Source organism: Dermacentor andersoni, chromosome 6 (genome assembly GCF_023375885.2).
Source record: "Dermacentor andersoni chromosome 6, qqDerAnde1_hic_scaffold, whole genome shotgun sequence".
Classification (NCBI taxonomy): Eukaryota; Metazoa; Arthropoda; class Arachnida; order Ixodida; family Ixodidae; genus Dermacentor; species Dermacentor andersoni.
The window spans coordinates 13082418-13097564 of NC_092819.1; the positions used below are offsets into that span (position 1 = coordinate 13082418).

Here is a 15147-nt window from a genome sequence, read left to right on the forward strand (position 1 = left end):
TGAAACGCTGGTTTGAGTTAGGGTGGCCATAACCCTTTGTAACATAATATAAACACGGCAGTCACTCAGTTCGCCACTGCATGCATTCATGCGTGCTACTGATATACGCGTTATTTTCACAGTCCTCGGACCGTATATAGAATGCACTGAGAGCCTGTGATTTACAACCTATTCCATTTTCTGTCGACTGTATTTACCTGTACGTTGAATAAACTATGTATTAGGCTTTCGTAAAGCGAAATTAAAAAAAGTTGTGTAATAAACTTACAATGGTGTTTATTTCTAGCTCAGTGCTTATCAATCTTCGAATCAGCTCGTATTCGAGCTTTAGTGACATTCTGACGTGCATCGGACATTCTCCCTAGTGTAACCATCGGTGTTGTACATTGTCTCTGAATATGGTGTTCAGTAGTGTTTCAAATTCTGCTTAGGTTAAACGAGAATTTATCAGTAGTCTCAAGGTATTTCGGATGTTGTGCTGTTTGTGAGGTGAAGATCAGCTGGGGGCGTGATAATTTTGGAAGGCGAGCTCGGTTCTAGATAACGTTGAATTCCTTCAAATATTTAAAAGAAAGAACGAAAAACTAAGTACACTAAAGGTCGCTTGTTTACAGTTGTTTGTGCTCAAGAAAACAATATTTTTCTGCTACAAAAGCTATTTTTGTAGCCTCCTTCTGAAATCAAAGCTTTATTATATATAAGTGTCAGAGTTAAAAAGAAAACAGAAAAATGTGGCAAGAATAAATAAAGAAAAAATGGTAAGGGGTTTAGGAAGGTGCAATGGCTACTCTGGCAGGGAATCTAATTGTAATGCCACAGGTTCCCATCAACAAGCACGTACCTACTGAATATGTGCAAGTATATAGAGGAAGTGTTAGCAGAAACGATTGCACATATTGACAGTGCAAAGGAGCCGTCGACGTATCAAGCGACTTTGTAGGCGCTTTTGTAGGCAACGTTGTAGCTAGCGTCATTTCCGCCACATTTTCTGCGCCGTACGTGGTAAACCACGCATCGCTGCTGTCATCAAGGTGGTTGTTTAGAGACCATGAAACGTATTTCACCTGAGTGCCTCGTGTATCGCGATGAAAGTTCTAGTTTGGAGCACCGAATGATCACAATTTTTCTTACGCTCCAGTGATGCTCAGTGGTGTTTCAAAAGCCATATCCTGTCCTTTTATTTCCTGTTCTCTGTACTTTGTTGCTATCTGTGATTGGCTTTCTCGAAAACCTAAAGCTGAAGATCGTTTCATGTTATAGGAATTTCTAAATTTTTTCGTCATTTTTCACACGTAAATATTATTATCAAGTATGAGTCTCTTGTTACTTTTTCGTTCTTGCGTTTCTTTAAGACTCACCGCACTTTCTTTCCTGGTAAGGGTTTAGTTAGTCTTTCTCTTGCCATTGCTGAAACGTCATATACCAATACACATGACCTAATATTCCTTAATGTTGCCCTTTAAATCTGGTTCGTTAACGTGGCTTGCAAACGCCACCGTTCATAGAACATGTCGAACAAACACATCAGGATGGCAAGGACGAGCCTTTCATCTTGGTGCGCCGCGTTCTATTCAGCCGAAAGTTGCAAGCGGCGCCAGAGAACGCGCGTATTACGGAGAAGAGAGCAGACGTCGCGCGAATCTCTGCTCTGTTCTTTGGCGCTGCTTGCAGCTATCGTGTAAATACGCGAGGCACCAAACGTTTCGTGGCGTATCCCGTCGATTCGACATCGTAGAGTAAGTGCTATTGTCAGGATTTCCAGCCCTAGAGCACTTTTGAAGGGGGAACCTCCGCGCCTTGTCTTTCTTTCTTAACTCTACAATGTGCGAAAAGTTCGCCTCGGAGCTCTAGCTGACTAGTTTGCAAATGAAGGCGTATTGTGCGCGTCGTGCCGACATCTGCTGCTGTTATTAATGTAAGAGGAATCGCGGGACGCACTGTATTGCGCTATTATACGAAACTGATGAAAGCAATTCGAGGACTTCACAAATGAAGTGATTAAGTTGAGTCCAATCTTGAAAGGTATAGTAAGTGTACGTTAACTCAGGCCAAGCCAGCATTGTATGTCTTTGTGCGTTCTACACTCTGCTGTAAACATTATATCAAAAGAAGAAATTCCTACTGTTCTATGTCCCCCTTTCTTTTATAATGAGTACACAGGCGTTATGTCCCTTTCGATGGCAGGTGTCAGCCTGCTTCTACTTTTATTTTACTCTCTGTCCTCTGTATATCAATCAATCAATCAATCAATCAATCAATCAATCAATCAATCAATCAATCAATCAATCAATCAATCAATCAATCAATCAATCAATCAATCAATCAATCAATCAATCATATTGACGTATCCCGGAACCTGGTGTTATTGGTACTGGTGCACGTAATAATAACAATAATAGTAATATAATGATAATAATATTTATTGACACACATCCAAAAGCAAAACAAAGAAACGGGCCTGTCTAAGTACACGAGGACTTGTGCAATAATAATAATAATAATAATAATAATAATAATAATAATAATAATAATAATAATAATAATAATAATAATAATAAATCTATCAAATCAATCAACCAAGGGTGTTTGTTAAAGTGCCCATGAACAACCTCGAGGGTCTTGGCGATGGCGCACTCGGCAAAATAATGCACAGGAAGAACAATGCGAGCTCATACACACATACACACGCGCGCACACATAAAAAAGAATAATAATTTCGTGAATACAGATTTTAACAGAGCATAAAATGTGTTCATTATGAGAATACAAAGCAAAAGTGGAAGAACAGAAAGAAGGATTACAGAATGACGAAACCCACAACAAATATGAAAGTTTTTGTTCAGTTATTGAAATACCTCTGCAACTTCTTTTATGAAAATATCAAAATTAGGCATGGAGATATCCAGGCACTCTGAATTGGCGTTATATGTCGCCTGCACTCTAGATAGAGGGTAACAAAAATCTGAAGGCTGAAAGGCGCGCTGTTTCCTTGTGCCTTTCTGCGGAATGTAAAAGCGCACATTAGAAAGCAAGTACGAGCAGCAGATTTTTCTATGTATTAATTTGTGAAGAAAAAGAACATCCGTTTTGTTGCGTCTGAAGGTGAGGGTAGGTAACGTGAGTGTCTGTGTTAGCTCTATGAAGATGGAGGGCTTTTGACAGAATCGATGTTTAAATATAGCTGTGAACTTTTTTTGCATATTTTTGAGAAGTTCAGAATTTGACCGACAAGTGCCGCCCCAAACCACGGAGGCGTACTCAAGAACTCCGAAGGCATAGGCTCTTACATAAAGTTACCAATGACCCAGGTTGTTTGGAGTCTCTCGTCATCCGACATACTGTGCCGAGCGTTCGAAGTGCACGCTGCCTCGTCTATTGAGCGTGCGGCGAGAAACTCAGAGAGGTATCGAAGTACACACTCCAAGGTCCTTTGTTCCCTGATTTCTTGGCAGGAGAATATCTTTAACGCTGTAGGGAAATAAATTCCTGTTAGTCTTCCGCGTGAAGCTTACAACTTTCATTTTTTATGTATTTATGACCAGCTTGTTTTCAGCGCACCATGACGTAAAATTTGCAAAGTATTTCTGAAGAGTGGCGCAATCATTAACATTTTTTACCACTTTGAAAAGTTTCGCGTCATCAGCATATAACAAAATTGAGGAGTTTTGAATAACTGCCGAAACGGCGTTAATAAACAACGAGAAAAGAAGAGGGCCCAGGACAGACCCTTGAGGAACACCACTTGCAACCGCATAAAGTTCTGATGACTGACCATTTACGCGAACGTAGTAGTACCGGTCGCGTAGGTAGCGTCTTATCAGCGTTGTGGCAGAGTGATGCAGATCAAGTTGTGTCAACTTTTGAAGGAATATTTTGGGGCACACATCAGATGCCTTACTGAGGTCAATATAAATGACATCCAACTGTCCTTCTACTCTGCTTGAGAGGCCTGCATCATGAAGCTAACGAGGTTGGTAGTTGTGGAGCATCCTGCTATGAATCCACGCTGCTGAGGAATGATAATATTTTCAATAAAGGATGAAATTATTGAGTGCAGAGCTGGCTCGAATAATTTAGATGTTGCGTACATGAGAGAAATAGGCCTGTAGTTACTCGCAGCAGTTTTTACCCCTGCCTAAAAGACAGGAATGACGCGCGCTGTTTACAAAGCCTTTGGAAATGCGTTCGTCATTAAAGCGGAATTAAAAATACAAGTATAAGCACTGGAACAAGCAAGGGCTCGTACGTCTTAATCAAAGCAGGCGGAATGTCATCAGGACCGCACGAAAAAGACGGTTTTAAGCGTTTCATGCTCTTAAAGACAATTTCCTCTGAGACCAATAAACTTGTATTCAGGGAAGGGTGATTGGTCCGTATCCGCATGTTCGGTCCGTATCCCGCATGTTCCGCTGGAGAAGATAACGTCACAATCTACCGCCCAGTCACCGACAGACCAAGTTCCACGACGACATGGTTTATCTACAGCAGAACTGATAGTTGGGCGAGTTGGTTCGAATTCATAGTAAAATATTTAGCGCGCACAATTGACAAGGACACAGTGTGTCCCCCTTCACTGTGTCCTTGTCAATTGTGCGCGCTGAATATTTTACTATGAAGACATGGTTTATGACTATAAAAGCGTCCCCGGCATATCCCTTCTTCAGTGGGCGAGGCAACAGCAGCATGGGCACCATGTTGATCCGCAGTCTGTTTATCACGCAGTTATGTTACCTTGCCAATTCTCGGCGCATCCGTTCTGATGACCGATGTACGCTGCTGTTCCCTCGCCACATGACTGCTACCATGGTTTTATCTATATTTCTTTGCTTTCTGCTTTGTTAAATGCGACCCGGAGGCTTTTATTGAGCGGCGATTTGGAAGTTAACCCTGGTTCCAACGCTCGTTCTGAGCGCGATCCTAACACAATAACAGACGCCCTATACAATTCTTTTGATGAGTTTGAACTAATAAGTACCACTAGTGATATTAATACCGTGATGAGTTTCTTTGAAAATCTTGTCAGTAAGTGTATCAACCTTTCCATTCCTTTAAAAAAATGGGGGGCAGTTTGCCCTACTGGTGCAAGGCTGGGTCACAGCGGGGCTAGTTCCGGCTTTTGCTAAGTATTGCTGGTTTTTGCGAAGTTATACATGGCTCGGGCAGGTTCACACTAAGTGTTGCCAGGGGTTGCTAAGTTTTGCTATGTTATGGATGGCTTGGCTACTCGGGCTCCTCGGCTCGGCGACCGAGTTTGTCGGCGGTGGCCTCGGCTCGATGGGCAGGATCGGCTATTCGTCCATCGTAATCCCGCAGAGCCGCGCATCAAGCTTCCTGGTAGGCGGATTCTTGCTCGGGAGTCTTGCCTTTCTTTGGTCTCCCCATGGTAGCTGTGTGCGCATGTTCACTAGGCGAGAGAGGCGACACGTCTGTCGGCTGCTCAGAGCTTCCTAGCATATGAGTGACGTCACGGCTAAGCGAACACTTGCTTCTCCTAGGCTGGGGAGAGGGAAGCGCACCCATGCCGCGGCGAGACTGCGCCGTACGCATGTGTGTGATTAAAATAAATTAAATTATGGTGTTTTACGTGCCAAAACCACCTTCTGATTATGAGGCACGCCGTAGTTGAGGACTCCGGAAATTTCGACCACCTATAGGGTTCTTTAATGTTCTTTAATGGTTCTTTAATTTCGATGGGGCCGCATTTCGCCCCCATTGAAATGCAGCCGCCATGGCCGGGGTTTGATCCCGCGATCTCCTGCTCAGCAGCCCAAGAGCATAGCCACTGAGCAACCACGGCCGGTTCTGTGATGCGAGAAGGTTGTGTGGCTCGGCGACGCACAGCTGGGCCGAGCTTTCTGTCGGAACGAAATGGACTTATCGAAAAGCTTAACAGCTCCGCTGTAACACAAAGAAAACAAACAGTGAGATTCCTTTGATGACTAGGGACCTTTAGCATTTATCATGACGTGTGGTCAGATTACGTCCATCGAAACGCTCTGGCAACTCAACAAAACTCATGGAGTTCCATAGCGCTAAAAAGGAACTTTGTTCTAAAATGGTTGCTGCAAAAGAATTTTATTACAAGGTAACCTTGCTGAAATTAATGGACTAATACCCATAAATTTTGGAAAGCTATCTTACCACCTGGGTCATCCTCGGACACGTTGATAATTAACAATGTTGCCATTTCTGAAAGGCAGACAATAGCTTCTTCTTTTAACAGCTACTTCCACTCTGTCTTTACTACTGATAACTCGGTAATCCCTGTTTTTGATTCTGAACCCCACCCTCTATTCGACGATGTATCATTGTCTCCTGAGGGTGTACTTAACTTAATCCTAAACTTAAACACCAAGAAGTCATGTAGTCCAGACGGTATCCCGACTGTTTTTCTCGTTCGATACTCTCTTTGGTGCAACAGATATCTAGCAATTAACTTTAGGAAATCTCTCTCAACCGCCACCCTTCCTCCCTCGTGAAAACTTGCTTCAAACAGCTAGCGTTTAATTCTTAACTAACTATAGGCCCATCTCCTGAACAGCACATTCATGTAAATTACTCGAACACATAATCTTTAAACATATTATGGAATTTCTTGAAACTAACAAAATTTTATGCACTTTCCAGCATGGTTTAAGACGCGGCCTAAGCACTATAACACAACAGACAGAATTCGTTCACGACAACAGCAGCTCTTTAGACATAGGTGACCAGATTGATGCTAATTTTACAGACTTTGCAAAGGCCTTCGCACTGTCTCACGCCCTAAACTTATCCACAATCTGCTCGCTATATTAAAAAAAAAATGCATCTTTGAGTGGCTGGATACCTGACTTCCTTTTCCAGCGTTCACAATATGTGCGTTTCAACTCTGCTAACTCACCCTCGATGCTTGCTTCATCAAGGCTTCCCCAATGCACAGTACTGAGTCCTCTTTTATTCCTGCTTTATATTAATGATCTCCCCCTACACACCTCAGTTAAAATATGCCTTTTTGCAGAACATTTTTTTCCTCAACAATTCTTTCGCTGACTGATATAACTCGTCCAAAGCATGGCGAATGAATATGAACTTTTCCAAAACTGTCTCCATGTCCTTTACACGACGCTCATGTTCTTCCTTCTTTGCCTATGCCTTTAATACTATTACTTTAAATAGAGTGTTCGAATTCAAACATTTAGGTATACTTCTAACACACGATTTGTCGTGGTCCAAACACATTGTTGTCTCCTGTAACAAGGCCCTTAAAAGACTAGGTTACTTGCATCGTACGTTGCGTCTTGCTCCTCAAGAAACTAAACTTCTAACATATAAAACCGTCATTCGCCTCATCCTCGAATATGGCTGCGTTGTACGGAATTCATACAAACACTGTGACGCCAAAAAACTAGAATCAGTGCAAAAAAAAAAGGCAAGGCGTTTTGTTTGTAGGAGATATGACAAGGACTTTTCGCCGTCTAGCTTTCTCTCTTCCCCTACTTGGTCTCACTGCTCTTGTAGAGCGTCGCAAACTTGAATACCTAAAATCCCTTCACACGTTGATCAGTTCTCCTCGTCTCTCCTCTCTAGATAACTATTTGACGTTTTCCAAACCCTCATTTACGAGGAGTCACCACGTTCTAAATATATCAACCGTTTTTGCCTGCACTAATTTCTTGAAATACAGCTTCTTTCCATCAACAATTGAAGTCTAGAATTCTTTACCGGGTAACATCCGTTCACCACCGTTGAAACCATTCACGCAAGCTTGTTTATAAATGTTTGTATGTTTCTTGTTCATCCCACTCCTGCAATAGCCTCATTGAGGATGCAGTGTGGATAAATAAATAAACAAACAAACAAACAAACAAACAAACAAACAAACAAACAAACAAACAAACAAACAAACAAACAAACAAACAAACAAACAAACAAACAAACAAACAAACAAACAAACAACAACAACAACAACAACAACAACAACAACAATAATAATAATAATAATAATAGTAGTAGTAATAATAATAATAATAATAATAATAATAATAATAATAATAATAATAATAATAATAATAATAATGAGCTCTTATCTGGCGTGCTTTCATGTCTAAATTCTTAGTTCTTAATGACCATTTGCTTTAACAATCAATCAATCAATCAATCAATCAATCAATCAATCAATCAATCAATCAATCAATCAATCAATCAATCAATCAATCAATCAATCAATCAAAACCTGTTGTTCTTGTTTTTAACTGACTACCTAATTATGCTTAGTCGCGTTCAATATTGTTTGACGTGAATTATTGATGTCTGCGTCATAGTCAAGAATCGGGTCGCCAGGCAAAAAAGCATTGGTTTGTTTCGCCCAGCAGCGGCGTCAGCATGGCGACGTAGACGATGGAAGCAGGCAACACAGGCGACTGTGACATGTTCGTCGAATCTAAATTGTGTCGCATGCGCGTGACTTGAGCGCATGGCAGCGTACTTGAGACAAAAAAGGAAGGAAGAAAGAAAGTTGAAATTTGTCCAGCCGTCCGAAATTACACGTCGGTAGTCGCGTACCTATAGATGGGGCTGGACGCAGTCTTCCGTTGTTTATTTTACATGCACATTTACGTAGTTCCTTTCTTTATCCTTTTATGCTCTGCACGGACGTCCTTCTTTAAGCAAACACAATGAAACGTGCTTTCTAGGAGCTCTTCTCGTGCTGGTCAGACCCATTCCGTTCTTGTTGAATAAATTATTCGAGTGGGTGCATGCGTGCATGTTACATTCGCGAATAGCTTTGAGGCCGACGCGTATGTCGGGAATGGTGGAAAGTTAAGAATACATATTCAGCTATCTCTGAATTAATTATGGCGCTTCTTTCAGCGGTTTCACAAGAACCAGCGCTACCTTAGCTACAGCGGAGTGAGCTGCTCTCACTCTTGTTGGGGTTGGTCGGCTGATTCCGTAATATGGGTACGTTTCTGCTGCGCCCAACTAATCTTGTAATTTGCGTACTCCGAAACAACAGTTCATTTCTATAGTCGGTCATTCGTTTGACAGTTATTCGGCATTAGTGCTGTAATTGACCCTGGGGCAGGTTCGTAATTGCTTTATGTGGCGATTACAATATACTCGACGGCCTTGTCGAGCCTTCGTACATAAATGGATATCGAAAAACGTTGATTTCGAGCTATTTAGGACATGGTTGCTCTCGCTTATAGATTTCCTCGGAAAGCTTTATTGGGTCAGGTTGGTATCGACATTATCAATTCAGTAAATCTACTGTGTACCTATAATAAGCACTATACGGCTGACTTTCGTCTGAAAAAAAAAAAGAAGAAATGAAGAAAAGAAAACTACCCTATAGGCGTATTCTAAACCAATAGTGCGTAATTAAATTTAAGGCATCACGCAATCTTAACCGCTATGTCTGCGCTATTACGGTGATCGTGTTGTTGCTAGCCCGTGACGTATGTGACGAGGCGTTACGACTAAGCCAGAGAGACCGACAGAATACGCATTAATTTTAGCGCGTCTGTACGAACGTACAAGATTCGTGTGGTGGCCGGTAACAAATAGTTCATGAGGGTGTCCAAGCCTTGTTCCGGCAAGGAAACGTGTTGTACATAACAGCTTTAAGCAGCGAGATACAGGACACAGTAAAATAACCGGAGGACGGAGTGCTGGCTAGCAGCCAAATGCTTTACTTCCAGGAGTAGTATATAAAGCCGCGAGGAACGAATTGACATGAAAATTCAAAGAAAATAGCAATCATCATGACAGGTGCTCTATTTATCTGGCAGATAGGGGGAGTGACGAAGAACTAACGCATGCCTCACCGCATGTAGATATTGTGAAGGTTTCAGAGATCTAGCTTGGCGGCTCTTCTTGGTTCTTCTTGACTACTTTGTATTTTTCGAGCATAGAGGAGCACCCGCACTTGTGGCAATGGGTGGCCAGATGGCTGCCTTTGAGTGAAGCCGCATGTTTACGTAGGTGGTCATCAACACATCTTCCCGCCTGACTCATGTAACGGCGATTGCACGTGAGTAAAATCTCGTAGACAACCAGCGTGCGACGCTCAACAAAGCGACCAGCATGCTTCTTCGAGCGCGGCTGTTTTGTGTTTTATTCTTTATTTACTCTTCTACTCAATTCACCGCGTGTTTTCGAACCCAATGAGCCTGCCTAGTGCTCGTTTTGTTGCATCTTGACTCGTAAGCCTCACTGGCATTCAACAGATTTTTCTATGAGATCAAGCGCCAATCAAGACCCTGATCTATGCACGATCGTAAGAAGGAGATTTGAAACCAGACTCTTGAGTACAGATACCAAATGTTCTACTTCGCGCTTATTCTTCAAATCTTCACAGAGATAGCAATCACATGCTGACTGCTTGGCAAATTGTGTGGGCCGTAGCCTTTAGCCCCTCGACCTTTGCCTGTTACAAAACCGAAATTGGGAATTTCATTCGATGCTAGGTGAAAGAGAAGAGACGCGCTGCATTGTTGGATATACGTTGTCAGGGTTTGCCGCTTTGCTTCCCCTATATCTGCCTCGTGGGACGCACTGACTGAAGCGTCGATTTGTGGCGTTCATTGATTGTTTCTCCAAGCATTCCAGTTTCTTCCTTACCAGGGCAACTGTCCTGCAGAGCAAACAAACGTTGCTTTGGATACTTACCGTTTCGAGTTGACGTCTACTCCATTCGCTGACCGGACAAGGAAGCAACATGAAAACAACATCTTGCGGGCAGTTTAATTTTCTCCATGCATAGTTTAGCACGCAACCGCTATTGCTGTAATGGTGCTTTGATATTCCACTTGTTGACTTAGAACGTATTGTATCAGTCTACCTCTCCAGAAAAAGGCTATCTCTAACGTTGCACCTGCGTTTTTTACGCAACATAAATGAAAGAAATAGTAATCGCAACCATAGCCGCATCTTGACTCATCATAAGTATATTTCACCTGCTTTCACTCAAGTTGATTGAAGTTCAGCGATGGGTTCTCAGCATGTTATTTTTTATTTCTCCGTGAATTAGTTTCTCAGAATTATTTTTTCACTACTGCCTTAATGGTATGACAAAAATAATTGTTTTCAAGCTTTGAAAACGTTACCTGCTTTCTTTTAGGGAGTGAATAGCAGAAGGGGCAACCAGAACCGAGATTTTCGAAAAGAGATTTTGCTGTGGAAAGAAAAAAATAACTTTATGATGGCGTACAACGAGTTGGCGGCCAAAATGAAAAGAGGCAAATAAAGCAAGTAATTCACGGTACCAAATTACCGCAGCTATTCTCATTCCATGAAGCGAGGTCAATTCATGTGTCATTCAATCGTAATGTTAAAGATGTTTTTACGGTCATACTCTCATAAAAACGCCTACGTTATTTCAGATTCTGTTCTTGCAGCTAAACCTCAAGGGTGCCCGTACTAATGGTTGTGTGGGTTTCTGCAACGCAGTATTATCCTTTATGACTAGCTCTCTTCTAACCGTGTTTGCCGCTTCGGCTCCTTTTCTCTTTTTTCAATTAATTACTAGTGTTACTGCTATGACTATCTTACATGAAGACATATATCATGATGCTGAATCTTTTAAATCTCTTTTGCAGTGCCCCTCTTTTAAGAAGCAGGACAGAATGTCGATTTTCCATTTAAACATACGCAGTCTTAGGAACAAACAACCTGATGTGCTGCTTGATTCATTAGATCATACGTATCATTTTTTGGCTTTCACTGAGACCTAATACTCATGTGCGTTCGATGTAGTATTTTTCGAAGGATACAATCATGAAGGTGTGTATAAACCGAATCGCAGGGCTGGTGGAGTGTCACTATATATCGAAGAAGATATCTTATATGAGGTGGTTCCTGAATTTTGTTGTGTTTGCGCACATTATGAATCTATTGCCGTTCATTGTGTAACATCTCTGATTGCCTCAGTGTATCGCCCCCCATCAGGGGATACTCAAGAATGTTTTGGATTTATAACTACGGTTTTTGAATATGCGTCCTTAAGAAATTTGCCTATTGTCCTTGTTGGTGATTTTGATATTGGTCTGCTGTTACTTAGCCCACATAGTAGACAATTTTTAGATGTCACTGAGTCATTCTCGTGCACAAACTTAATAGGATTACATACCAGAATAACAAGTGTAAGTGAAATTCTACTAGAGCTATGTATAACTAACCATGATAGAAATGACGTCAATGCTGGTGTGCTAACAACTGATCTGAGCGATCATTTCTCAGTGTTTTGTTTTTTCCCTGCGACAAAGAAAAAAATGATGTTAACGATGCTCCTGTTGCATATCGCTCCTTTAATAGCAATGCCTTGCCGACATTTAATGCTAGTATTGAAAGTATCGACTGGAGTGATGTGTATAGTTGCCAAAACCCTAACGTATCATATGATTTGTTCCTACAACATGCAGAGAACTGCTATGATGCTGCTTTCCCACTGCAATACTATAGAAGGCACAGCAAGTCCAGGATACCATGGATTAACAGAGATCTTTACAATAGAATTGGTGAACGAGATAAACTATACCATAACTTCATTAGACTAAGAGACGTATCTCTATTACATGAATACGAAAAAGTTCGCAACAAATTAAACTCAGATTTGAAGAGAGGTCGTATTCAATATTATCAGGCAAGATTTGCTGGGGTCTGCTGTAATCCCTGAAAAGCTTGAAACATGGCACGTCTGCTCATAGGGAAAACAAAGGCTAGCCTTCCTACGACACTAACCATTGACGGCGTTGAGTTGACTGAAGCCGACGTAGCGGACAAATTCAATAATCATTTCCTGTGCAGCAGGTCAGACAAATAATACAACAAATGACTGTGAACAATACATTTCTTCTTCCTGCTCGCAATCTGTTTTCTTTACGCCATGTAGTGAATTAGAAATAGTTACATACCTGAAATCGTTAAATAAAAATACTGCCGCTGGCTATGATGACATAAAGGCTGACACAATTAAACATGTTGCCGAATTACTATGTGGCCCACTTCAGCACATCTGCAATCAAGCTTTCGCTACAAGTACCTTTCCTGAAGGCATGAAGGTAGCCAGAGTAGTAGTCACTCACAAAGGTGGCTCTCATAATGAATTGAATAACTATCGGCCTATATCTGTGCTACCTTTATTTTCTAAAGTGTTAGAATATACATTAAAATCACGTCGGCATGATGTGGAACATCATGCCGACGCCTACATCGACGCCGACCGCAATAATGCGCCTGGAGGGTTCATATAACTGCTCTCACAATAAAAGACAAGTCTGCGTAGTGGAACCAGCGCTGAGAAGGAGGCGCTACGGCAGCCTGAGTGTGCTACTGCAATATGCTGACACCGTCCAATAAGGGTGCCCCGTCAATGACGCGACGTTTGGAATGATGACAGACGCGCCTGCATCAACGTTTGCTTTAGCGCGGCGCGTCCCGCTGAGCGTGGTCCGTGCCCCTGGCGAGGTACGCTTCTGCACTGACGTATACGTCCTAGTGCGCCGATGTCGAGCCAGATCATAAGCCAGATTTATGTGCCTAATGATGAGCGGGGAGCTCGCTAAAGCGAAATCGCAGCACGTGCTACTTATACTGTAAACTGTTTCGTCCACTTGCTAGGTTGTGTACTAGGGTGCAGCTGTTGTCGCGTGATGGTTCAGCGCTGGTTGCCCGTGCATGCGACCGGACAAATCTATAATAAATTCGTCGCTGTCCATGGGTTTTCACGGCATGGCTGCGCGTAGAACGATCTCGAATCTTTTCAAAGACGAACATGATCTTCGGTGTACCTAGGAACGTAGTATTTGTTTTTGTCACCTGTTTTTGGTCACATCACGAGCGGTAAGTGTAGTTGTCTGGTTATTATTTCATTGTACACGGTGGGACCGATACTTTCTGAAGGTCGGAAACAAGGCCGTTGTAATTCTTGTGAACATCTATCGAATTTCGCGTAGTACGTTGGAGGTGCTCTGTGCGCACGCGCGACACATTCGTGCGCATGCGCGGTTACATGTTCACGTCGTCGTCGTCGCTTCGGGTTTTATGCTTCCTTTTAATTATTGTGTCTTTATTAAACAAAGTAAGCTGCAGAAAGATTTGTCTTTCGACGAAAGAACGCCTAACAGGCGCGAGTCTGGCGAGGCTCCATGCAGTGGTGCGGGTGGAGCTCCTCCTGCCGTCAGTAGGGAGCGATGCCGATGACTCCGCAGCCGAGCCTGCCGCCCGCGTTGCCCGTCGAGCGGCTATCGGGGTGCGTGGTTCGTCCCAGGTCGTCTTCGCGCTCGTGCACCTGCATGACCGGGCAGTTTCGTGCGAAACGAAGAAGATAGAACATAGAAACCTTCGTGAGTTTCTGGAGTTTGGAGGTTTACGGTTGCTTGTAGAATGGCGAAAAAATGGTACCTTTCAAGCGAATGAAAATAAGTATGCATTGCACCTAGCATTAATATAACGTTTCCCATATGGATTCCGTTAACCGTCATGAGACTCTCTAAAGACGCATTTTTGTGTGTCATGTGCAAGAACTTGGCAGCCATGGTCGGCAGTCAAGCACACGACATTGCGCTCAGCAAAAGAACACCACTATACCGTTGAATCACTCCGGTGTGTTTTAGAAAGGCCTATAACAGGGATTAATTCCTGAACACGTGATGAATATTTTACGATGAGGAAGTAGAAAATAGTTGGTATTGGTTGATTGCTGATAACAGCACACTGAAAACGAATACGAAGGCGAGCGACACAGCAGAGCGCGTGAGCTTGAGTTGTTATTTCCTCTGCAAATGTGGCATCTATTCATTGTGGGGGATCAGATAAGAATTGGGCGATTTGCGCAAAATGACAAGAAGTTTCGAAAATAAAAACTGTCATACTGAGCAAAGGCATGTTAATACATGATCAGAACGGTCATCATACAGAAGTGAATCGAAAAATGATTGAAAAGATAAATAGTCGCAGTTTCACTCGAAAGGCGAAGCATCGAGATTGCGATAGCAAATTAGAAAAAACCTATACGAAGTAAGGATAGCAGTTTATAAAGTTGTAAATATTTGCTTACTAACTAAATTAACAAACATGCACGTGCGCACAAGCAAACATGAACACGTCTCACTCGATGACCGCGGAAACTCGTTGTCAAAACGCCGGAGTGAGGAAGCGTGGCAG

The 15147-nt window shown here is 42.4% G+C and overlaps 1 protein-coding gene and 1 long non-coding RNA gene across 3 annotated transcripts in view; one reads left to right on the plus strand and one right to left on the minus strand.

The window, feature by feature from the left end:
• LOC140218933 (uncharacterized) overlaps positions 1 to 15147 on the plus strand; it is a 263727-nt gene that overhangs the window by 113058 nt on the left and 135522 nt on the right. The window lies entirely within an intron of this gene.
• The window catches only part of LOC126521237 (superoxide dismutase [Cu-Zn]-like), a 36983-nt gene continuing 35857 nt past the window's right edge, over positions 14022 to 15147 (minus strand). The window contains exon 5 of the mRNA XM_050169883.3: positions 14022 to 14272. Within this exon, the coding sequence (XP_050025840.1) occupies positions 14162 to 14272 (111 nt within the window). The 3' untranslated portion in view covers positions 14022 to 14161. The remainder of the gene's footprint in view (positions 14273 to 15147) is intronic.